The 25,534-nt window shown below is 42.5% G+C and overlaps 3 protein-coding genes and 2 non-coding genes across 6 annotated transcripts in view; 1 reads left to right on the top strand and 4 right to left on the bottom strand.

The window, feature by feature from the left end:
- The window catches only part of LOC139416126 (DENN domain-containing protein 4C-like), a 74,439-nt gene extending 73,749 nt beyond the window's left edge, over nt 1-690 (bottom strand). Inside the window, 1 exon segment of the mRNA XM_071164447.1 lies at nt 459-690. The gene's annotated coding sequence lies outside the window, so the exon portion shown is untranslated.
- A 5,746-nt stretch (nt 691-6,436) lies between these two features.
- LOC139416127 (HAUS augmin-like complex subunit 6) lies at nt 6,437-16,237 on the bottom strand. Of its 2 annotated transcripts, none has more exons than XM_071164449.1 (16): nt 15,745-16,237; nt 15,456-15,551; nt 15,294-15,372; nt 15,037-15,169; nt 14,392-14,536; nt 13,884-13,946; nt 13,684-13,741; nt 13,395-13,568; nt 12,500-12,699; nt 12,255-12,384; nt 9,102-9,204; nt 8,945-9,005; nt 8,507-8,642; nt 8,009-8,107; nt 7,546-7,678; nt 6,437-7,433 (listed from the first exon to the last, which is right to left on the bottom strand). In XM_071164449.1, exons 1-16 carry the CDS (start codon nt 15,870-15,872, stop codon nt 6,679-6,681), a joined length of 2,493 nt encoding a protein of 830 aa, XP_071020550.1. In that variant the 5' UTR covers nt 15,873-16,237; the 3' UTR covers nt 6,437-6,678. The 2 variants fall into 2 exon arrangements, with proteins under 2 accessions (XP_071020550.1, XP_071020549.1); XM_071164448.1 differs by having other exon boundaries at nt 6,437-7,439.
- Nucleotides 7,797-7,927, bottom strand: LOC139417650 (small Cajal body-specific RNA 8). Its single transcript, XR_011635199.1, has one exon. It is a non-coding gene; the product is annotated as a small Cajal body-specific RNA 8 (non-coding RNA).
- LOC139417649 (small Cajal body-specific RNA 8) lies at nt 8,737-8,867 on the bottom strand. Its single transcript, XR_011635198.1, has one exon. It is a non-coding gene; the product is annotated as a small Cajal body-specific RNA 8 (non-coding RNA).
- On the top strand, nt 15,765-23,553 carry LOC139416129 (tripartite motif-containing protein 16-like). The gene is made up of 6 exons (XM_071164450.1): nt 15,765-17,057; nt 21,186-21,281; nt 21,587-21,820; nt 22,068-22,227; nt 22,311-22,370; nt 22,469-23,553. The coding sequence occupies exons 1-6, from the start codon at nt 16,467-16,469 to the stop codon at nt 22,996-22,998; spliced, it is 1,671 nt and encodes a 556-aa protein (XP_071020551.1). The 5' UTR covers nt 15,765-16,466; the 3' UTR covers nt 22,999-23,553.
- Nucleotides 23,554-25,534: the final 1,981 nt, after the last annotated feature.

Genomic DNA, 25,534 nt, shown 5'->3' on the forward strand with positions numbered 1-25,534 from the left:
CCTGCAACGTTTGATAAGAGTACAAGAGAACCGATCCGTCACCGTATATGAGGGTCTCGACTACAGGGTTCGGGGGAAGAATTTGTTCCAACTGTTGCATCTTTGCCTACGACTTAAAAGTACTTCAACTTCCGATCACTCATGACAGAGTCTGAAAACAAAACATTCCACTCTCAATAAGAGACTCAAAATGTGTTAAGTTTGCGCAGGGAAATACAATTACGTTGCCCGTCTTACTGTTGCGCAGTAAAAACTACTATGCCACCACCGCTCTTGCAATATATTCACGCAAAGTACTTAACATTTGAAATGTCTAAAAAAATATATCATATCGTTAAACTGCGTCATGACAAAGTAACATTTCATCCACTTGTATTGATAAACTTAAAGCGCCTAAACCAACCCCCAAAAAACGTGATTTGTTCCCCCAACCAAAAGAGGCAGGCTGCTATACTTACCAGCTCTTTACAACACTATAAGAGACAATGTTGTCATGTAGGCAACTTGCAGCTTTCACCCGCTAGAGCTATTCCGTTCGTGTTTTACATGACCAAATCCACCACTGAAGGCACAAAGTGGGTGCAATATCTGAAAACTTTGTTTCCCACTTGTTCGCGACACTGTTTTATCTGTAGCTGTCGGTGCAAGCATGCGCCATGTTCGTGTTTTGTCAGCTACTTTGGTGAGCTAGTCTTGGTTTGTTTAGACGGCTGCTTGAGACAGAATGGAACCGCCCAGAGAATAATGACTGGCGCTCAAACCAGTATTCTGCCAGCAGCACACACGATGACTTCGTATTCGTATGGAAATGTAGAAACCTTCAAAATAAAAGCCTGCATTTCAAAACTTTGCAATGTGGATAACTCATACAAATGATAATGCATTTTAGTCGGTGGCCACTTTCATTGTGCCAACAAGAAAATGCAATAAGTAATTAATGATAACAAATAAAAACATAGTGTTTTAAAAACATAAAGAGCAATAATGAAGAAATGCAATGTTGACACTGGTATGTTGAGACTACTGGGCTGTAGAGAGAACTTTTCTACCTGTCTCAGCTCAAGTGGGGTGGAAAATACTCAGTAGGATCTCTACTAACCGAATATGGTTAGCTTTGAATGGGCACTGTGTTCTAGACATATGCATTTAGTTCTGCGTGTTAAATGAATTCCAAAACAATAACTTAATGTAATGGGTCTCCACTAATCAAATATGGTTAGTTTTGGAGGTGGACTGTGTCCCATGGCCTGCTAATGGCTTTTCACTCCCTCTATAGCTTCCAATGCAATACACTGTAATAAACTGTACATGAGATACATATTGGCTTGTAGAGAGAGAAAGTGTATACCTGTCTCAGTTAAAGTAGAGTGGGAAATACTTAGTGAGGTCTCTACTAACCAAATATGGTTCGTTTTGGAGGGGGACTGTGTCGTACATATCCAGCAGCACTTCGTTCTCCACCCCGTCCATAGCCCCCAATGCAATACACTGTAATAGATTGTACATGGGATATATACTGGCTTGCAGAGAGATAACTTTTCTACCTGTCTCAGCTAAAGTGGGGTGTGAAATACTCAGTAGGATCTCTACTAACCGAATATGGTTAGCTTTGAATGGGCACTGTGTTCTAGACATATGCATTTAGTTCTGCGTGTTAAATGAATTCCAAAACAATAACTTAATGTAATGTTGTTGTGTTGAAAATCAATTGTAACACAGGCACTTGAACACCTTTTTTTTGCCTTGCATTGTTTGCTTCCAGTGTGAAATCAAATGTAAACAAAGACACAATGTAAACAATGATGGACTGGCTTACCCGTTAACGACCAAGATTAACATAATGGTGATGGTAATAGATCCACCTTCCCACATTTAAATCAGCCCAAGGCCAGCATCGACATGTGCCAAAAGTTGCATCAGATCAATCGCTTGGCCTGACAAATAAAATATCTTTGAGGTAGTATCCTAGTAAAATTATGTTGCTATAGGTTTATATCATCCCAATTATGCACAGCCTTCCAACAATTGTCTTAAACCCACGTTGGTCGCAATCAATCCAAAGGTTTGCCTCTTGGAAACAGGTTTTGGACTGATTCATGGATCATAGCCCATCTCTCCAAATTGTAATTTGTGAGAAGATTATTACTTGGCCTTTGTCTTATTAGAAACGTAAATGTTTAGCATTTGACTTCCAAACATTAAAGGCAGGCTTGACATCCTTTTCAAGCAAATTATTACAAAGGGAGAAGTACCACACACATTCAGTAAATGCGCAGTAATACTCAGTAGACAAACAAATTTGGACTCGCACTCCAGATATTCTTGTACTTTATGTTTCTTGTGTAAGGTCAAAAGTCACCACTGTAATTCGTAACCCTGTATCCCCATCTTATTTTATTGATCTTCCAGCAGTTGGCAATGAGAGGTTGACCTACAGATTGATCTCAGTAATCTGTCATTCGGGGATAACCAACAATGCAGTTTTAAGAATAATAAGTGTTAAGTAAAAAATAGCTAAGATTTTTTAATTTTTTTTGTTAAAAAATTAAACAATTAAAGAGCAGCAGTAAAATAACAGTAGGGAGGCTATATACAGGGGGTACCGGTACAGAGTCAATGTGCGGGGGCACAAGTTAGTCAAGGTAATTTAGGTAATATGTACATGTAGGTAGAATTAAAGTGACTATGCATAGATAATAAACAGAGAGTAGCAGCAGTGTAAAGCGGGTGGGAGGGGCAATGCAAATTGTCTGGGTAGCCATTTGGTTAGCTGTTCAGGAGTCTTATGGCTTGGGGTAGAAGCTGTTAAGAAGACTTTGGACCTAGACCGATTGCCATGCGGTAGCAGAGAGAACAGTCTATGACTAGGGTGGCTGGAGTCTTTGACAATTTTTAAGGCTTTCCTCTGACACCGCCTGGTATAGAAGTCCAGGATGGCAGGAAGCTTGGCCCCAGTAATGTACTGGGCTGTACACACTACCCTCTGTAGCGCCTTGTGGTCGGAGCCCGAGCAGTTGCCATACCAGGCAGTGATGCAACCAGTCAGTATGCTCTCGAGGGTGCAGCTGTATAACTTTTTGAGGATCTGAGGACACATGCTAAGTCTTTTCAGTCCCCTGAGGTGGAATAGGCTTTGTCGTGCCCTCTTCACGACTGTCTTGGTGTGTTTAGACCATGCTAGTTTGTTGGTGATGTGGATACCAAGGAACTGGAAGCTCTCAACCTACTCCACTACAGACCTGTCGACGAGAATGGGGGCGTGCTCGGTCCTCCTTTTCCTGTTGTCCACAATCATCTCCTTTGTCTTGATCACGTTGAGGGAGAAGTTAGAACCCTGGCACCACACAGCCAGGTCTCTGACCTCCTCCCATCATTGTCGGTGAACAGGCCTACCACTGTTGTGTCATCTGCAAACTTAATGTTGGTGTTGGAGTCGTGCCTGGCCACGCAGTCGTGAGTGAACAGGGACTACAGGAGGGGACTGAGCACACACCCCTGAGGGGCCCCCGAGAGGATCAGTATGGCGGATGTGTTGTTACCTACCCTTACCACCTGGGGGCGGCCCATTGCAGAGGGAGGTGTTTAGTCCCAGGGTCCTTAGCATAGCGAGGAGCTTTGAGGCCATTAGGGTGTTGAACGCTGAGCTGTAGTCAATGAATAGCATTCTCACATAGGTGTTCATTTTGTCCAGGTGGGAAAGGGCAGTGTGAAGTACAATAGCGATCACATCATCTGTGGATCTGTTGGGGCGGTATGCAAGTCATTTCACAGTTGGATGCAGTGAAAACAGGGGAGACTACACAACCATTGCTTCAACACTGGCTTCAAAACAGTGATGTGTGAGATATAATAGAATCTTTCATGAAGGAAATGCTACCTGCAAATATCTTGATCTCAACAATGATCTCAACAACATTCTCTCAAAATGTATGGAGTAAAAGGTGCATTATTTTCTTTAAGTATGTAGTGACGTGAAAGTAAAAGTTGTCAAAAACTATAAATAGTAAAGTACAGATACCCCCCAAAATACATAAGTAGTACTTTAAAGTATTTTTTATTTAAGTACTTTCCATCACTGACTGCAGTGAATGGAGTGGGTGGAGTAAGGAGTCACGAACTTTAACCCGTTGCCCAGCACAAGAGGCACATTTAAGTTTTGCAGACTCAGAATAGTTCCAATAGCATATGTATTTTATTCAGTGTATTTCTTTAAAGATCGCCTACACAACAGCCTTCAACATACCAGTATGTTTGTAAAATAAAAATAAAAAATGCTGGTATAAATAATACAATACGTCAAATTATCCATTAATTTTTTCATACGTGGTTGCAATTTTGTGAAAAACACGTACTGCACTAGTTCAAAAACTTTAATAAACAATCGACATTCCCAAAGTTTAGCATGTCTTTGCTGAACTTCGGGAAAGCACCATCGTGCTGCAAGCATAATATCCTGCTGCTCGGGGAACAGTAATGGCGTTCAGATGACGAGAACCTTCCTCCTTTTCCATGGGCCTCTTATGCCCCCTATCTGTAATGTAGTGCATGCTATTTTTGCACTGGTAGTAGGCCACATATTCCATGGGCCTCTTATGCCCTCTATCTGAAATGTTGTGCATTATCTTTATAAACTAGTAGTAGTAGGCTACAGATGCAACATATTGAGTACCAGCCAAAAGTTTGGAAACACCAACTCATTCAAGGGTTTTTCTTTATTTTCCACATTGCATAATAATAGTGAAGACATCACAACTATGAAATAACACATACGAAATCATGTAACCAAAAAAAGTGTTACATCTAAATGTATTTAATATTTTAGATTCTTCAAAGTAGCCACCTTGATGACAGCATTGCACACTCTTGGCATTCTCTCAATCAGCTTCATGAGGTAGTCACCTGGAATGCGGTTCAATTAACAGCTGTGCCTTGTTAAAAGTTCATTTGTGGAATTTCTTTCCTACTTAAATGTTTTTGAGCCAATCAGATGTGGTGTGACAAGATGGGGGGGGGATAGCCCTATACGGTAATACACCAAGTCCATATTATGGCAAGAACAGCTCAAATAAGCAAAGAGAAATGACAGTCCATCCATACTTTTAGACATGGCCAGTTAATCCTGAAAATGTCAAAAACTTTAAAAGCTTCTTCAAGTGCAGTTGCAAAAACCATCAAGCGCTATGATGAAACTGGCTCTCATGAGGACCGCCACAGGAATAGAAGACCCAGAGTTACCTCTGCTGCAGAGGAAAAGTTCATTAGTTACCAGCCCCAGAAATTGCAGCCCAAATAAATGTAACAGACACATCGCAACATTAACTGTTCAGAGGAGAATGCATGTATCAGTCACATTTCTGGAAAGAAACCACTACTAAAGGACATCAATAAGAAGATAAGACTTGCTTGGGCCAAGAAACACAAGCAATGGACATTAGAACAGTGGAAATTTGTCCTTTGGTCTGGAGTCCAAATTTGAGATTTTTGATTCCAACCGCCATGTCTTTGTGAGATGCCGTGTGAGTGAACGGATGATCTCCGGATGTGTATTTCCCACCGTAAAACATGGTGGTGTTATGGTGCTTTGCTGGTGACAACGATTTATTTAGAATTCAAGGCACACTTAAGCAGCATGGCTACCACAGCATTCTGCAACGATGTGCCATCCCATCTGGTTTGGGCTTAGTGGGACTATCATTTGTTTTTCAACAGGACAATGACTGAACACACCTCCAGGCTGTGTAAGGGCTATTTGACCAAGAAGGAGAGTGATGGAGTGCTGCTTCAGATGACCTGGCCTCCACAAACCCCTGACCTCAACCAAATTGAGTTGGTTTGGGACGAGTCGGCTGCTTTTCCTTCACTCTGCGGTCCAACAAGCGCTCAGAACGTTCTGGGAACTCCTTCAAGACTGTTGGAAAAGCATTTCAGGTTAAGAGAATGCCAGGAGTGTGCAAAGCTGTCAAGGAAGAGTGGATATTTGAATTACCTAATCAAATATTTTGATTTAACACTTTTTTGGTTTTTCTACATTATCCCATGTGTTATTTCATAGTTTTGATGTCTTCACGATTATTCTACAATATAGAAAACATGCAAGGGTTTTTATTTTTACTGAGTAGGTTTTCTATTAACCTTAAATAGTACAGCAGTCATTATATACACTACTAGTCAAAGGTTTTAGGAGTGCTACTGTATTTATTTAGTGAAATCTCAAAGCTACCAACACTTTGGCTGTCTATAGCCTAAGACCGTCTACTGCACTTAATCAATACTTTAAAAAAAAATCAAGTAGACATTTCATCAATTGAAAAGTCCAATGACCATCAGAAAATGTTATAGTTTACACCCAACAAGAAAATAAAAACTTAATGCAATTGTAAACTCGGCCTTCACAGGCCCAGGAAATGCACACATAGAAAAATAATTATTAAACAGATTGAAATTTAACTATCTAGACCATTTATTAACAATATTTTACAATTCATGTTAGTTTCTTAGAAAAAAGGATTGGAACACAACTATGGCACACATAGGTGCAAATATTTGAATTGCATGTGCAGTGAAGTTGGTTAGACTTAATTGTGAAAAAGTGAGAAACTAGAAGATAGTTCAGGTAGTCTATAAAGTCCAAGTTAAAAAAGAAAAAAAGATATATATAAAATAAATGTTCTGGAGGCACTACAGGTCCTCTATGGGGGAGAATGTTAAGAGTTGCGAGAGGCTAAACTGCTCTTTTCTTGGTGGTGAAGGGCTCTCTAGAGTGTCCAGATCCAGAGAAAATACTTTGTCTGTCGCGCCAACTGTGGCTGCAGTCTCCAGTGACATTGCCATCAGCCAGTCTCTGGCATCCAGGCTCCTCTCGTCATGCTGTGGGGGAGACATTTCTTGTGCCCCCTGGTGTCGGTCCAGGAAGGAGGCCTCTCTGAAGGTCTGCTGGATCTTGTCCAGACGCCTGCTTGAGACCAGCAGGGCCGGCTCAGTCTCTGTGGGAAGGAGGGAGGGGATGTGGGGGAGGAGCAGCTCTTCCTCCTCTGTGTTGGATGTGTCACTGGAGCTCAGGAAGCTGCCGTCGTTGCCCGGCAGCTCGGGGAGAGTCTCCTGATCTATACTGAACTGCTCTGGGATCGCCTCTTGGTCGATTCTGAACTGGATCACGTCGCTACTGCTCAGGCTGTGGAGAGCCTCCGTGTTGGAGGAGTCCCAGGGCAGGGTAGACATGAGCGATGCCTGCTCGGGGGCTGCAGTACTGCAACCGGCATTGGTGGGATCCAGGCCTGTGCTCAGGGAGTGCACGTCGGGGCTGAGGGAGGTCTCCTGTACCTCGCAGAGGGCCGTGAGGTGCCTGAAGATGCCGTCGCCGTCAAACTTATCAGACAGACGGGCCTTCTGAGCCTCTCCTTCCTCCACTGCCCTTCGCCAGGAACTCCTCACATCTAGAACTAATTTAAAAAAAAAAACATTACTCCTCTGCCCAACAAAAAGCAAAACTGGTTAAAGAGTATTCTGCCTTTCAAAGTACATAATCAAATAAGGTTCAATACGCACTCAAACTCTCTGGGGTACGTGGAATCTGCTTCCTGGTGGAGAAAGGGTCTGTGCCAAGATTGCACAGTAAATCACCCAGCGCAAGTCCTTGTAAACTTCCATTACCAGGGCTGGTGGTCACAGCCTCTGCAAACTAATACATACACACGCTTAGTAAGGCAATTGAAAATATACTTCAGGCATGTTAAGCAGCATGGTACATAAGACTACCTTCTTCGGTGACTCAAATCAGTCATGTCTATGCAGATAACGGTTGTCTGCTCCGTATCTGTCCGTTGCGATTTCACTCAACTCGCCCCGGTCATCAGAGAGCAGGTATGCTATAGGGATGGCTAGTGACGGACAGGGCACAGCTCAGTACTGCCCAGGTATCTGCCTCCCAACAACTACCAAAATAATGACTAGAAGGGTCAGCCCTCATTCTGCATTGTGGTTCAAGTGAGGAAATGTATGGAAACTGTACCTGATTTGCCAAGTTGTCAAACTCAGAGTCCAGGATCTGAGCCTCTCTCTTCACCGCAGACATCTTTGGAGATGCACAAGGAGTCTTCCTTACACTGGCCTATAAGGAAAGATTGCCACAAGAGATTAAACATGAATTAAGGACATTTGTGTGCAGGAGTAACATGGGCCAAAATACTTTAAAAATGAAAAGCAATATTAAAACATTGAAATAAGCTAAAACAATGAGCCTTTAAAAAAATGTAAATAGTTTTTTTTAAACCTTCCGACTGAGTCTGAACCACAGGAGATTGGTGGCATCTTAATTGGGGAGAATGGGCTCGTGGTAATAACTGGAGCGGAATCAGTGGAATGATAAATACATCAAACACCTGGTTAAGGTGTTTTATGCCATTCCATTTGCTTTGTTCCGGGCCATTATTATGAGCCGACCTCCACTCAGCAGCATCCACTGGTCTGAACTGAACATGGAATAGGACACTTGGTGCACATCACATACCGGCAGGGGGCTTGGTGAGGGAGCTTTGACAGGGACAGCCAGAGGAGTTTCACAAAGTGCATGGAGGGGAGTCAGTGGGGAAGAGACCACACTAGGAAGACGAGACGCAACCCTCTCAACGGCTGGAGGGCAAAGGCTGTTCATAAAGAGACGTTATAAAGACTTCTGTGCATCAAATGAAGTTCATGGTAAAAAAATATTTAAAAAAAAAAAGAACAAGACAGGATAATTGTTGTCTGCTCCGTATCTGTCCGTTGCGATTTCACTCAACTCGCCCCGGTCATCAGAGAGCAGGTATGCTATAGGGAGGACTAGTGACGAACAGAGCACAGCTCAGAACTGCCCAGGTATCTGCCTCCCATCAACAACAATACAGAGGAATCAGACTACTAGTTGCCCATTAGCAATGAAAACAAGGTAGGCCGAGTATTAATATACCGTTTGAGGGCAGAATCCATTGGAATGGAGTCAGTCTCCGCAAGCTTCTCCTCAGAAAATTCTAAGTTAAAAAAAAAAAAAAGTAACAATTGTTAAAATATGCAGTTAAACAATAAAGCAACTTAGAAGTGGAAATATTTTGTTTCCCTCTACTCACTGGGTAGTGTCGCCGGATACTGGGAGAAAACGCTGGATTTAAAACTGGCTTCTGTGGCCGGCTCAAAGGACAGAGGAGCCATGGGGGACAGAAAGTCAAGGGCCTGAAGGGTGAGAGAGAGAGATTAGAGGGGGCATGGCTCTGTTGCATCCCGCAATGTGTGATGTTTGGTGTGGCGTTCTTGAGTTTTTAATTTGTTCCCTCTGCTTGTAAACCATCTGTCAACAATGGCTTTACAGTGGTGGGGTTTTGGACTTATCTTGTTGATCTCTACTAACAGACTAAATTATGAAAACGCTGGTGGCAGCAAAATCTAATACAGCAGAGTTCCTACTACAGTGCAACTCAAACGCGATGGATATCTCAATGGCCAATCTAATCCCTGATTGTCTGCGAGTGGATTACAAACGTGGAAAACAGGGTTCAGACAAATACTTTTTTTTTTTTTTTATGTACCCACCACCTTGCTGATCAATGCCCAGTCACTGAGGGGAAAGCGGATGAGGTGTCAGCGAATCTGCACTTCCTACACGAATACCGAAAGGCCTGTTTGCTGCCGTTTACTGAGACTTGGCTGGACGACAGAGTCCCGAACAGGGAAGTAGAGCCGGCCAGCTTCACAATGGTCAGAGCGGACCGTGATCTGACCGTCACAGGGAAACCTCACGGCGGAGTGTCTGCCTGCTTGTCAGGGACCAGTGGTGTAAATTAATCCTGGTAAGATCTATGTACCCCCGACATTGAACTGTTTTCCGTGTCACTGCGACCCTACCATCTGCCCCGTGAGTTCCCCCAATTGTTTGTGACCAGTGTGTACTTACAACCAAAAGCTAATACAGCAAAAGCATCAGAAATAATTTATAATCTGTCGTCACAGAAAACAGAATCCATCTCCCCCGACGCACCCACATTTTAGGTGATTTTAACAACTGTACTTCGCGCAAGGTCCTGTGCACGTACCACCAGTATGTGAAATGTCACACTAGAAAAAATAAGACTCTTGATTTGGGCTATGGGACAATACCAAATGATTTCTCTGCCACCACCAGACTTCCCCTGGGGACATCAGACCACAATGTTGTCTACCTCCGGCCAACCCTGGAGAGGGAGAAACCCAGTTAAAATTGTCACAGATCTGAAAAGACAACAGTATCACTTGTCTCCAAGGGTGTTTTGTTTTGACTGGGAGGTATTGGAGGACAGCAACTCTGATCTTGAGGAGCGCTCAGATGTCGTTTCAGACTATGTAAACTTGTGTTGAGTCAGTTGCGCCTACTAAAACCTGTAAAAGCATCCTGAACAATAGGCCTTGGGTATCAAAAAAAGAAATCACTACTTAATAGGAAGGCAGTTTACGAGTGTAATAGACAGGCTTTAAGAGATGTACAACGTGAGATCAAAAGAGATACTGGTGGACAAGGAGGCATTCAAGCAAAGGGGTGGAGAAGACCCTCTCCTCAGAAAACTCAAGGGTGGCCTGGCAAGGGATTAACGCCACGGCTTGTGCCCCCTACATCGGCAAGGGGAAAACCAATGCTGACCTTGGGAGACATGAGGGCCAGAACATGGCCAATGAACTGAATGTATTCTTCTCAAGATTTGAATCTGACGACCTCGTGTCGGAGGTAAAACAAATGGAAGCGTCATTATAAATATGTTTGAGAGGGTTGTTGTTCAACAGGCAGATGTTTTTGAAGTAGTTCAGGAAATGCAACAAAAGCCCAGACAAAATAAGTGGACGCATCTGGCTGGTGTTTTTACAGACATTCTCCAAACCTCGCTCAACCAGCAACATGTGCCAGTATTGCAGAGAAACGTCTAATCCCGCTGTGTTGAATGACTACTGTCCTGTGGCCTCGACATCCTTAGTAATCAAATGCTTTGAGAAAATTGTGAAAAGTCATTCTAAGCTCCACCCAGAAGTTCCTCGACCCGTTTCAGTTTGCCTATCAGCCCAGCAAAGGAGTTGATGATGCCATTCTTACTCTTCTCAACATGGTGCCAAATCCCATGTCAGGGTTCTGTTGGCTGACTTTTTTTCTGCCTTCAACACAATCAACCAGAGACTTCTCTTTAGATGGGGGGGGGCTGTTGGACTTCCTGAGCCAGAGGTCACAGCGGGTCAAAGTAGGACCCCACGTGTCAGACACACGCACCACAAACACAGGCTCTCCTCAGGGATACGTTTTGACCCCACTCTTGTACACTAATAGTTGTACTAGTTCCCATCCTGACAGACACTTCCTTGATCAGCCTGTTGCAGGATGAGAAACACCATGGTCCAGTCCTAAAGGAGTTGGTAGAGTGAGGAATCACACTTGGTCCTCAATAAAAACAAGACCAAAGAGATCTACGCACAACACCTACCACTGCAACATCTATCAGAGGTCAGAACATAAGAGACTGTAGAGGAATATAAATATCTGGGTGTCCTCTTGGACAATAAGCTACAGTGGATTTAATGTACAGACCTGAGTTACAAAAAGAGTCAGACTGTACTTTTTCAAAAATCTGGGATATTTTAAGGTTGACTGTACTAGACTGACTTTCAAATCTTTTGAGAGTTTTTACTTTTTGTATTGTTTGTTGGTTTGGCATGCCACTGTCATGCCACTGTCAGCCAGAGAAATATACAGAGAAGGATTATCACCACAGCAAGTAAGGTACATGGAGTCAAACAGACAGGCCTGGATGAGATCTTTTAGGTCAGGGCCCTCCGCAAGGCTCACACAATTATTTTAGACTCAAGCCACCTGGACTTTGAACTACTCACCCCTGGGCGCAGGTATAGGGTACCACCCGGCAGGAAGAACAGAACTGGACAATTAGTGCCAAGTGTGATAAAATCTCCTAAATAGCTTGGGCTAATGTTCCTATCGACCCAGTAAGGCCAGCAGCCTAGTCTCTTTTTATTAGTATGTAACTGTTATTAAAGTTGTATTGTCAATTTGTTTTGTATTTAATGCCACTTTAAAACATGTCCATGACACTGCAACAAAACGTCTCCAAGAGGACAATAAAGTCAGTAAAGTTAAAGATTACAGTCGCCGTAGTAGAATAGCACTAGCCTGCAGGAGGGTAAGGGCTACTGGTTATATATGGACAGAGCCTCCATTTAATACATCCAGGTCACAAACCCTAAGAGGCACTTACAGGATCCTCGTTGAGAAACAAGGTCAGCGGCGTGCATTTCAGACAGTCTGCCCACTTCTGGTCCCACTCCGTCTCCAACTTCCTGATGACGCTCTTTACCTCGGGGATTTCCTCCTTTGAAATCCTCTTCCTGGACAAAGAGAGAGACAGTGGGATGCAGTGATACCAAGGAGAAAGGAGCAACACCGTTTTAAAAGAGCTTTATTACTACAGTTCAAGATGGGTTTAAAAATGTTTTATCGCACCTCATGAGTCGGAGGTCCTCCAGGGCACGGGCCATCTGCAGGTTTCTCTCCTGCAGGAGCAGGGGGTGGAGCTGAGCAATGGGGGTGTGTCCTGCCATCTTGACCCTCTCTTCCACCAGGAGGCCTAGGGCCTGGTGGAGCAGCTCCAGCATGCTGAGGAGGTTCAGCTGGTCTGCCTCGTACACACTGCCCACACTCGACTGACAACACACAGCTTAGTGATAAACACGCAGACTAGAGCAGTACCCCCTTCAAGTTCGACTTATTTTTTTTTATACAATTATTATTATTTTCTTTTTTTGTGTGTGAATTTTACCCCTTTTTCTCCCCAATTTTGTGGTATCCAATTGTTAGTAGTTACCGTCTTGTCTCATCGCTACAACTCCCGTACGGGCTCGGCAGAGACGAAGGTTGAAAGTCATGCGTCCTCCGATACACAACTCAACCAAGCCGCACTGCTTCTTAACACAGCGCGCATCCAACCCGGAAGCCAGCCGCACCAATGTGTCGGGGAAAACGCCGTGCACCTGGCAACCTTGGTTAGTGCGCACTGCTTCCAGCCCGCCACAGGAGTCACTGGAGCGCGATGAGACAAGGATATCCCTACCGGCCAAACCCAGGGTCTCTGGTGGCACAGCCAGCGCTGCAGGACAGCGCCCTTAACCACCCGGGAGGCCAAGTTCCACTTATTTTATGAATTTCCAGCACTAGCATACCAGATTCAATTGGTCAACTAAACACTACTCGTTCATTTAATCAGTTGTGCTAATTCTAGAACATCGGAGTACTCAAGGAAAGATTTGGTTAACATTGCACTGAAATATGGATCAAGTTCCAAATGCACAGTCACCCACTAACCTAAAAAGGCAACAATATAATTTTTTGTGCTTCTCACCAGGTGGGATAACTGCTCTATCCGCTCCAGCAGAACCCGGGGGATTTTGAGGGCCAGGCCCGTCCCGTCCAGAGTGTACTGGTCCACACCTCCCCCGATCACACACTCCAACACGCGCCGCTCCTCCTCCAGGGTGGACAGCACTCCGTCGATGGATGACCACAGGGAGCGCACCTGGGGTTTGTTCATTCAGAGGTGTAAGGGTCAGAACATTGCAGATAGAAATGTAATGAATGTCAGTTTCCAGTGATGTTTGACGAACTAGACAGTTATGAAATTAAGGAAAAACCTTTTGAATCTTCTCAGCTTGAGGAGTTTCCTCCTTGTCAGCTTCATTCTTGTGACGCCTGTGCGGGGGAAATAAAGAATTTAACCAGCTGCCATTGTTTATTGGCACTTTGAGCAGTGTTTTATGCCAAAAGGTAACTGAAAACAGAACAACGACAACAAAAAAATAATTGAAGGATAGATGGAATCTCTCATACATACTTGAGCAAATCATTATACTTTGCATCTTCAGCCCTCAAATCCCTCAGAGACTTCACTTGAGATCTACAAGAGAAGGACACAGACGTAGAAGGGCAAAACTAGGCACATTAAAAAAGAACCAACAGTGCTGTGTTTACACAGGCAGCCCAAATCTGATGTTTTCGCATCAGCTTTGTTTCAGAGCTAATCTGATTGGGCAGAATATAAATTAGGGGAAATAATTAGTTGCCTGTGAATACACAGCCCAGTTGACCGACAAAAGCAAGACATTCAGAGTATATAAACTCAACCTCTGTGACCATGTTTTATAGTAAGGCTTGATTGCCTGCTCATTATTTGCACCTGTGCTAATTAGTCAGAATCACATGATACCTACCCAATGAAAGGATCTGTTTTTTTTTATCCAACTGAAATTGTCAACAAAAATGTGATACTTTTCTAGGCATTGAAAAATATCTATCTGAAACATATCCAATGCTTGTGGTTTGTACAGTTGCCTGTGACTTACTGGGCCTGCCTCTCGTACTCATGCAAGATCCGGTCCTGCTCTACAGCTCCCCTCAGGAATCTGGTCTTGACCAGCTGAAACCGCTTCAGTGCCATTTGCACAGAAGAGGCAGGGGCTGCCGCCGCCTCTGGGACCCACGTGCCATCTAATAACACACATTGAAAAACAACTAGACAGACGCTTGCAATTCACAGGCAGAAGAAAATCGATGGCGTATGCCTTTTAGCCCAAACCTTAGTCATACATAGGCCTTCCCAAAGATGATCTATTTGACAAGATAGTAGAGTTACTGCTCTCACAATGGGAATACATGTCCTCAAAGATGGAAGGCAGGCGAGATCAGGTGGTAGCATTCTAGCCAATGAGAGAGGGCAGATGTGTGTGAACAACAGGCACAACTCCGACAGTCATTTTTTTTCAAAGTTGCTGAAATGCCATGTGGATCCACTTATCAGTGCATTCTTAAAAATCTCATTACGAAACTTATATTAATTTCACGTAGCAAATTAACATTAAAAAAAAGTTCAATTCCACACTCATTGACCTCCATACAATTATTCCTCACTTCATGGTCTTATTTTCATGTACAGATTTTGGGCGGAGTCAACCTTCCCACATCGCCTTCCCCCTCTCTGGCCTTCCTACCTGTAGAAAATGTCTGCATCTCCTGAAACTCAACATAATTGGCCAGATGGAGCATCAGGTTGACGAACTTGGGACCACCAGGCGAGAGGAACAGTGACGCCACCACTTTGGGAATTGTGCTGCCCTGCTCATCCTGAAAGCACAGATCAAGTTCAAATGCTTTAGACCTGATTAACAGCCATACTTACAGACAGTATACATCTGCTACAACAAGTATGCCAAATCCTGTACATATGAAATGAATGCCAAATCCTTACCATCAGATCTCGCAGCCAAACATAGGTCACCTTACGGAATTCAGCATCTGCTTTGTGGTCCAACACCGGCCAGCAATGCCTGCATACAAAACCCAGCATATTACATGATTGCAGAACATTACAAAATTGTGAAGAAAAACAAGCTGGGAATGGGACCATCACCTGTATGTATCGTGGAAGCGGGTGGGGTTGAGTTTCTCTAACAGGAAATGGGTAACTATGTAGAACGCATCCTTGTTTGGTTTGTCAAACATATTTCTGTTGGTGAGAGACAGAAAATGGTGTCAAAACAGGCTTTTGACTGACCTGAGAGAATAGAGTCCGTCTGTCTCTGTCTATTAGTTTATTTTAAATGTCATGCCATTGCCAGTTTCTCACTGGATTGAAACAGGGTTACACTACTGATGTTGTACTGTTAACGTTAACTGTTACCACGACAATCAACACGTACTGGCCAAGAATGATGTGTTTGACATTGGCTTTGCTGGCCCCTGATGATACTGCGACTTCAGGTTGAAATCCAAGACCCAAAAGCGACCACCACAGATATTTGCCATTCGTTCTCTGAATGTTCGACATATTTCCAGCGAGCTGCAAACGTTTAGATCTAAACCCTAGCTGCTAGTTAGCAGAAGACTGAAAACGTTACAGATACGAGGAAAGCTAACGCGTTAACATTAGTTAGCTAGTTGGGCAGAAACAGAAAGCAAACATGGCTAGTTAGTAATGCGCCTTACCGTCGTCGAAATTAAACAAAGGATACAAATATAGTTAACGACATAAAAAATAAATGAACACCATAAATATGTAGTTACTCGACATTACGCAGGCCAATTTTTACGAATGTCTTCCTCAAACCGCCAAATATTTTAAGAAAGAAAATAATTAGATCAGCCGGATGTTGGTGTGCATACTTCCTGTGTCGCGCATAATTATGTCCCCCTTCCGATCTCGGATCGATCTCTCGCTGCTAGTCGGTTATCAACAATTATATTTGAATTGTGATGTCTTATATTGAAATCACGACTGGTAAAAATTGAATTATTGAATTCCAATTAGACTAGTTCAACTGCTGGACTGGGAGATACATTTTACGTCTACCTAGATTTTTTCATTTCTGCCGGGGTGTGTCTTTGTCTTTCCAGTTATTGGTCTTTGTGAGTGATAGCTAAAATGGCTGAGCAGGGAGTTCTCCTGGACCAGGACCAGTTCTGCTGCTCTATCTGTCTGGATTTACTGAAGGAGCCGGTCACTATCAACTGTGGGCACAGTTACTGTAGCAATTGTATTGAGGACTGCTGGGATAAGGATGATCCAAAGGGCGCCTACAACTGTCCCCAGTGCAGACAGACTTTCTCACCTAGGCCGGCTCTGATGAAGAATAGCTTGCTAGCCATGGTGGTTGGGAACATGAGGAAGATAGGACTCCAGCCTACTCCTCCTGCTATGTGCTTTGCTGGACCTGGAGATGTGGAATGTGATTTCTGCAATGGAAGAAAGCAGAAAGCTCTCAAGTCATGTCTGGTGTGTCTAGCCTCTTACTGTGAGACTCATCTCCAGCCTCATTATAATATAGCTCCATTGATGAAGCACAAGCTGATCAAAGCCACCACACAATTGCAGGACAATATCTGCTCTCATCATGACAAACTGCTGGAGATTTTCTGCCGGACCGACCAGCAGTGTATCTGTTATCTGTGTACCATGGATGAACATAAAGGCCATGATACAGTCTCAATCACAGCTGAAAAGATGGAGAAACAGGTGAGAATCAAGCTAATATTACAGTTATTGTGATGGAAAAATCACATTTAGATGGGAATATGAGACAGATTTGTATTGTCACATCACATCAATACCATGTAGCTCAGTCAAGACCCCTCTTCATTAAAGTGGAAACTCTTTAGCCCCAAACAACTATAGACCTATAGTAATCTGTTCAATAGCAAAAATCTGTGAGAAATTATTACATTCCAAAATATATCAGTACCTAGATAAATAAAATATTACCCTTTTCAATCTGGCTTTAGACCCAACCATTCTACTACAACTACAATATTACTGAAACTTACTAAGATGCCACTAAATGGTGGCATCTTTATTTGATTTAGTTGATCATTCATTCAATGTTACTAGGAAAACTTAAAAAGTTTGGTTTCACTAAAAGATCACTAAACTGTTTCCACGCCTATCTTAGCAATAGAAAACACTGTTTTCATAGAACACAAATCAGAACTCCTTTCACTCAGTAGAGGAGTACCTCAAGGCTTAGTATTGACCCACTTCTTTGCCCTATATTCATAAATGAATAGTCTCTAATTTGTCAGAATTCACATTTTCACTAATGATACAGTCCTCTATACCAGAAGTATTCAACCGGGGGTTCTAGGTACTGTATGGGGTCAGTGAAAATATTTATTAAAAAAATATATTATCAAATCCTAATATTGAGTAAATTACACTCATTGGAGTCAATTACACTCACTGGAGTATCTGACACAGGCTTTGAAAAAGCAACCGCGTATAGGCTACCAGTGCGGCAAGTGCTGCTGGTAAGCTTTTTTAACATACATTTTTGCCAACACACGTCTAAGCGAAAATGTGTTTGGAGTTACCTTTCTAGCTAATAGGCTGTATAGTTAGATTTCCCTGTATATATTAGGAACACCTAAGTTGATACATTGAAAAATAAATTGGTACCAATGCAGTTGTCTTCTAATTAGGAGTGACAGTTGATTTAGTGAGTCATACATTGTGCAATGATGTGTCTTTTATAACGGCATCCAATAATTAATTAGCAAATATTGTTAGAAATTACAGTAAGGTAGGTCTTGGTTGTGTTTTGCTAGATGATGTCACCATAGTAACCCAACTGCTGCTTCCTATCCTAGACTAAGGTCTTTCTAATGGATACAGTAAAACAATTCTAAGATCTGTATGGAAAGCCAAGCTTGTAGTTAATAATATAAACAATATGCTTTCCAAAAGATAACTAAGAATCAATCCTCAAACCAAGATATTTCAACCAATCAACACCTCCAAGCATTATTCAATTAGGTGCATCAATTTTGAAATTGCCAGCTGTGGAGTTTATTTGCCATGTACCGAACAGCATGATTGATTTGTTTGATTTAAAACCAAATTATTTGCTAGAAACCATTTTTTTTGTAAAGTGTTAATCATCTTGGACAGTTGCTTGTATCTGCAAAATATTTTAACCTGATGAATAGAGCAGGGCTCTTCAACCTTCTCTTGCAGAGGAACACCCTCCCGGGCAAATCGGTGGCCCAGGAACCCCCACCATATGTTAGCAAAAACATTTTTTTTACACATCTTGTCTTGTAAATAATAATGGCAAGGAGAAGTATTCAACACTTTTAAATTATTTGGTCGATAGTTTCAATATTTTCACTTTCCCACATTATAATTGGAAGAGGAAGTCTTAACAATCAAATTTATTTCAATCAAATTTATTTATAAAGCCCTTTTTACATCAGCAGATGTTTTCAAAGTGCTATACAGAAACCCAGCCTAAATCCCCAAACAGCAAGCAATGCAGATGTAGAAGCACAGTGGCTAGGAAAAACTAAGGCAGGAATCTAGGAAGAAACCTAGAGCGGAACCAGGCTCTGAGGGGTGGCCAGTCCTCTTGCGGTGCCGTGGGGAGATTATAACAGTACATGGCCATTCCCAACTAGAAGACCACTGCATTGGTACCAATTTATTTTTTAAATGTATCAACTTAGATTTCCCTGTGTGTATAAAGGAACACCGAACTATACAAGACACTATACAAGACTCAGCAGCAATTACACATTCCAAGGGTACATCGTGAGGTTGGAGTGAGATCTTTTCGAAGTAAAGTCCCAAATGACTGTACCTATAGAAATCAGGGCATTAAATTCACACAGTGAATTTTAAGAAAGCCCTTTTTTATAAAATGTCAAGAACAAACTGTTTTTGTTTTTAACTATTAGAAACATCACCATGTGGAGATATTAGTAAATATGTACAGTGCCTTGCGAAAGTATTTGGCCCCCTTGAACTTTGCGACCTTTTGCCACATTTCAGGCTTCAAACATAAAGATATAAAACTGTATTTTTTTGTGAAGAATCAACAACAAGTGGGACACAATCATGAAGTGGAACGACATTTCTTGGATATTTCAAACTTTTTTAACAAATCAAAAACTGAAAAATTGGGGCGTGCAAAATTATTCAGCCCCTTTACTTTCAGTGCAGCAAACTCTCTCCAGAAGTTCAGTAAGGATCTCTGAATGATCCAATGTTGACCTAAATGACTAATGATGATAAATACAATCCACCTGTGTGTAATCAAGTCTCCGTATAAATGCACCTGCACTGTGATAGTCTCAGAGGTCCGTTAAAAGCGCAGAGCATCATGAAGAACAAGGAACACACCAGGCAGGTCCGAGATACTGTTGCGAAGAAGTTTAAAGCCGGATTTGGATACAAAAAGATTTCCCAAGCTTTAAACATCCCAAGGAGCACTGTGCAAGCGATACTATTGAAATGGAAGGAGTATCAGACCACTGCAAATCTACCAAGACCTGGCCGTCCCTCTAAACTTTCAGCTCATACAAGGAGAAGACTGATCAGAGATGCAGCCAAGAGGCCCATGATCACTCTGGATGAACTGCAGAGATCTACAGCTGAGGTGGGAGACTCTGTCCATAGGACAACAATCAGTCGTATATTGCACAAATCTGGCCTTTATGGAAGAGTGGCAAGAAGAAAGCCATTTCTTAAAGATATCCATAAAAAGTGTCGTTTAAATTTTGCCACAAGCCACCTGGGAGACACACCAAACATGTGGAAGAAGGTGCTCTGGTCAGATGAAACCAAAATTGAACTTTTTGGCAACAATGCAAAACGTTATGTTTGGCGTAAAAGCAACACAGCTGAACACACCATCCCCACTGTCAAACATGGTGGTGGCAGCATCATGGTTTGGGCCTGCTTTTCTTCAGCAGGGACAGGGAAGATGGTTAAAATTGATGGGAAGATGGATGGAGGCAAATACAGGACCATTCTGGAAGAAAACCTGATGGAGTCTGCAAAAGACCTGAGACTGGGACGGAGATTTGTCTTCCAACAAGACAATGATCCAAAACATAAAGCAAAATCTACAATGGAATGGTTCAAAAATAAACATATCCAGGTGTTAGAATGGCCAAGTCAAAGTCCAGACCTGAATCCAATCGAGAATCTGTGGAAAGAACTGAAAACTGCTGTTCACAAATGCTCTCCATCCAACCTCACTGAGCTCGAGCTGTTTTGCAAGGAGGAATGGAAAAAAATGTCAGTCTCTCGATGTGCAAAACTGATAGAGACATACCCCAAGTGACTTACAGCTGTAATCGCAGCAAAAGGTGGCGCTACAAAGTATTAACTTAAGGGGGCTGAATAATTTTGCACGCCCAATTTTTCAGTTTTTGATTTGTTAAAAAAGTTTGAAATATCCAATAAATGTCGTTCCACTTCATGATTGTGTCCCACTTGTTGTTGATTCTTCACAAAAAAATACAGTTTTATATATTTATGTTTGAAGCCTGAAATGTGGCAAAAGGTCGCAAAGTTCAAGGGGGCCGAATACTTTCGCAAGGCACTGTATGTATATATTATCCTTAGTTTCATTAGTTGTATAGTAGTTGTAGCAGTAGTTTTTATTAGTTGTAGGGCTATTAGTAGTTGTACAACTACATTTAGATTTTTTTTTGTACGTTTTGAATTATTATTTTATTATTGTCTTGTTTCTAAGTATTGTTTGTTAGATTTTTTTTTCTTCATTTGGACACTCTTGAGACGGTGCATCTCAAGAGATTTCATCCTGCAAAATGTCAAATAAATACTGTTTGTTTTTGTCCACAGAAGCAGATCGGGCTGAGTCAGCAGAAGGTCAAGCAGAGAGTCCAGGAGAGGGAGAATGAGTTGAAGGAAGTGCAAAAGGCTGTGGAGTCTCTCAGTGTGAGTATTGATCTGAGAAGATCGACCGTGTCGTTTTTGTTGCAGTAGAGTTGCACAGATGATCAGATCCCACACTGCCTGGAGAAGTGTTTGATATCTCAGGAACCACATTGGTATGATATAGCAATCTTCTTAGACGCACAGTATAATTGCAACAAAGACAACCTGGAATCACGACCCATTTCACTGCTTTTTAACCAGTCAGACAGTTAAAGGCCACTCCAATCCCACTGGGCTCCAAGTTAGAGAGATGGTAGTTTTTTTTAACATGAACCGTTCTCTTGTCTTTGTCGGTCTCATAACAGCGCTCTGCACAGGCGGCAGTGGAGGAAAGTGAGAGGATCTTCACAGAATTGATTGACTCCGTTGAGCGAAGGCGCTCTGAGATGAAGGAGCTGATTGTAGCCCAGGAGTATACAGCTGTGAGTCAAGCTGAAGGCCTCATGGAGCGCTTGGAGCAGGAGATCGCTGAGCTGAAGATGAGAGGGATTGAGCTGGAGAAGCTCGCACACACAGAGGATCACATCCATTTCCTGGAGGTAGCTACACTGAGGGACCATCTGTTTGTTATTGCAAAAGGAACTCGTTATTCTGGGGTGGGTTTACCAAAGCCTTTGTAGCTATCTAAAGTAGTGAGTAGAATGTTGTTTCTCTAGCTCGCCGACTTAAACTAATGCCTCTCGTAGAAAAGCAAAGTGCTTCATTTGAGGAATTTATTAGTTTGCGCACAGACGATTGACTATTTAATCATTTTCTGGTGGCTATGTGCTCTCTCTCGCTCTGCAGAGTTATCAGTCTCTCGCCAGTCCCAGTGTATTTTCAGATTTGCCCACCATCGCTGTCCGTCCTCTTCCGCACTTTGAGGATGTGAGTGAGGCTGTGTCTAACCTGAGAGAGAAACTAGAGGGCGTCTTGAAGAGGGAATGGTGCAGAATTTCCACCAGAGGTAGGTTAGAAATGAGAGTTTCATCTGTATACTTTGACGGGATTTCAGTTCGTCTTTTACAGTGTGTGATTGTGTGTTTTCAGTGAATCTAGTAGATGTTCTACACCCTCCCGAACCCAAGACCAGAGCCGACTTCTTACAATGTGAGTCCCTTTATCCTGAATTTTCTAACAGTCGTATCTCCAATGATACTCAACCACACTCATATCATATTTGTATTTCTTCATTTCTCTTCCCTCAGATTCCTGTCGGCTCACCCTGGACCCACACACATTATACAGACAACTCTTTCTGTCTGAGCTAAACAGAAAGGTGAAACTGAAGCGCAAAGGCTACTCCTACCCCAGCCGTCCAGACAGATTCACTCAGTTGTGTCAGGTGCTGTGCAGGGAAGGTCTGTCTGGGCGCTGTTACTGGGAGGTGGAGTGGAGTGGGTGGAAGATTTATGCAGGCGTCTCATATAAAGACATCAGCCGATCAGGGCCTGCGGACGATTGTCAATTTGGACACAATGACAAGTCCTGGAGTTTAGAGTGCTGTAGTAATGGTTACTTTTTCCGACATAATAATGTCAAGACTGAAGTGGCACGCCCTCAGTCCTCCAGAGTAGGAGTGTATCTTGATCACCAGGCGGGCACTCTGTCCTTCTACAGTGTTTCGGACAAAATGACCCTCTTGCACAGAGTCCAGACTAAATTCACTCAGCCCCTCTATCCTGGGTTTTGGCTTCATTGTTTTAAGACCACTGCTGAGCTATGTGAGCTAGAGTAGAGGCCCCTGTCAGAGTGATGCTTTACCATCCCCTACTACTCCGAATTGTTTATCAGAGATAAACATTTCCTTCTGTGAATCTCAGGATTGACTTTCACAGATAGAATTTGAGGTTATTTTCCCCAAAATGTTAGGCATAAAGTTCATCTAATGTAATGTTCTCGCTTAAGAATAAAGTGAATGTAATGTTCTCGCTAGCCAGACAATCCATATCTCTGGTGAGATTTTACTTCTGAATGCAGCATGTAGTAAGGCAGGAAGTACATTGTTTTCAGAATGATCTCTCAACTTGTCCTGGCTGTGTGTTACATATTCTATGTCAGAGATGTTGGCAATTTTTATGTAGGCTACTGTTTACACATACTTTTTTTTCCTCCTGCATATCGTATTTATTTTTGTCCTAGAACTCTCAAATACATCATGTTACAGGTCCCCTGCAGGTCCATATTGTATCAATTATCTTTCAATCAACTGAGCCTATATTTACAGTGTTCACTCAATATTGACAATGCTGAACCAAATGCAAACTGATAAATAAACAGCGTATTTGTTGAACTTCTGATTAGTGAACTACTTATTTAACATTCTAATGCTCTAGTGATAATCAGAGGGTGTACTATCCTATCCAGGGTTCCATCTCAAGCAGCATGAACACTTTGTGTGGCATTACATTTAACCAAATGAGTTACACTCAACTGTTTTTGTAAAAATACAATGGAAATTAATTGAATCCAACAGTATATATGGAGGGAATTGGAACACATGGTCATACAAGTTGATCCAGAGCATCCCAAACTTGCTCAAATGGGTGACGTGTCTGGTGAGTATGCAGGCCATGGAAGAACTGGGACATTTTCAGCTTCCAGGAATTGTGTATAGATCCTTGCGACATGGGGCCGTGCATTATTATGCTGAAGTGGATGAATGGTACGACAATGGGCCTCAGGATCTCGTCACGGTATGTCTGTACATTCAAATTGCCATCAAAAAATGCAATTGTGTTCATTGCCCATAGCTTATGCCTTCCCGTACCATAACCCCCACCACCACCATGGGGCACTCTGTTCACAATGTTGACATTAGCAAACAGCTTGCCCATACGACGCCATACTGCGGTTGTGAGGTTGTTTGGACGTACTGCCAAATTCTCTAAAATGACGTTGGGGGTGGCTTATGGTAGAGAAATGAACATTCAATTATCTGGCAACAGCTCTGGTGGACATTCCTGCAGTCAACATGCCACTTGCACGCTCCCTCAACTTGAGACATCTGTGGCATTGTGTTGTGTGACAAAACTGCACATTTTAAAGTAACCTTTTATTGTCCCCATCACAAGGTGCACCTGTGTAATGGTCGTGCTGTTTAATCATGCCACACCTATCGGATGGATGGATTATCTTGGCAAAGGAGAAATGCTCACTAACATGGGATGTAAACAAATTTGTGCACAACATTTTTGAGAAATAAGCTTTTTGTGCATATAGAACATTTCTGGGATCTTTTATTTCAGCTCATGAAACATGGGACCAATACTTTACATGATGTGTATATAATTTTGTTCAGTGTAGGACTTGTTTCAATTGTTTAGCTTCCTTTGCATGAAACGTTTGACCTAAGAGTTCCCAAAATACTGCACTGTAAGCAACGCACAAATTCTCAGATAAAGAAGTTGAGGAACTTGTGGCAGAGATGTCCTTTAACCAAGCCTTGACATTGTCCACAAACACCATAGCCAAAAGGGACATATTCTCAGGAACCTCTGGCTTGTAAGATTACACAATCGTGCTCATAACCTCCTTAGCGGTAGAGTCTAGTTGAAGCTGAATGATCTGATGGCTAAGAGCCATCATAGGTCTGGAGCTTTCGCTTTGACCTCTATGAAGAGCCACTTCTGGTGAAATGGCCCCTAGAAGCATAGGCTCACTCTTGCTGGATCAAAAATAATTTTGAAGAAACATTTTTAGCTTGCTCTAGATTCTCCTCTTTTGACTCAATCTGAGCTTTTAGTGGCCAAAATTTGAGAGTAAAACAGCATATTCTGCAACCTTTTAACGTGCCACCGGGACAGCTTTCACTTTTGTCAAATCTGATTGTTTGTGATATGAAGTGTATCGCACAAACAACTCCATAATTCCGGAGGCCTCAGAACCCACATTAATTGTAGTAGATAAATGTTCTTCTGACATAGCTGGCAGATTTGTTTGACTGGCCAGATTACTTGAAATCTCAGGTCTGCCAGCAGACATTTGTACAGATAGAATTCTGCTAGACCTAATGAGAACTAAGCTAATAGCTTCAGACTTCAGGTCAACACTCGTTTCTCAATGGTTGACATTGCATTTCTGGAGCTTTTTTCACTCAACATGCAGCCAGAGGATAAGGCTCTTCAAGAGATTTGTTTCTCTGATGCGTATTGTTCCAGATTAAGACCAACACAATTAAGACCACCAACTTGATGCCTAAATTTGTACTTTGTGTGCAACATTATTCTAAACACATCCATTGATTCTTGCTGGCATTCTTCGGAGTCAGCCAT

The sequence above is a fragment of the Oncorhynchus clarkii genome, chromosome 9, assembly GCF_045791955.1.
Source record: "Oncorhynchus clarkii lewisi isolate Uvic-CL-2024 chromosome 9, UVic_Ocla_1.0, whole genome shotgun sequence".
In the NCBI taxonomy this organism is placed as follows: domain Eukaryota; kingdom Metazoa; phylum Chordata; class Actinopteri; order Salmoniformes; family Salmonidae; genus Oncorhynchus; species Oncorhynchus clarkii.

What these genes read in the sequence shown, in the direction of transcription:
- LOC139416127 (XM_071164448.1), bottom strand. Translation starts at nt 15,872, where the DNA reads ATGTCGAACATTCAGAGAACGAATGGCAAATATCTGTGGTGGTCGCTT. An exon ending in TTTGGCTGCGAGATCTGATG is followed by an intron (nt 15,170 to 15,293) that starts GTAAGGATTTGG and finishes CTGTGCTTTCAG; the next exon opens with GATGAGCAGGGCAGCACAAT. An exon ending in AAGTATAATGATTTGCTCAA is followed by an intron (nt 13,742 to 13,883) that starts GTATGTATGAGA and finishes TCCCCCGCACAG; the next exon opens with GCGTCACAAGAATGAAGCTG.
- LOC139416129 (XM_071164450.1), top strand. Translation starts at nt 16,467, where the DNA reads ATGGCTGAGCAGGGAGTTCTCCTGGACCAGGACCAGTTCTGCTGCTCT. An exon ending in GTGCAGAATTTCCACCAGAG is followed by an intron (nt 22,228 to 22,310) that starts GTAGGTTAGAAA and finishes GTGTGTTTTCAG; the next exon opens with TGAATCTAGTAGATGTTCTA. An exon ending in CAGAGCCGACTTCTTACAAT is followed by an intron (nt 22,371 to 22,468) that starts GTGAGTCCCTTT and finishes CTCTTCCCTCAG; the next exon opens with ATTCCTGTCGGCTCACCCTG.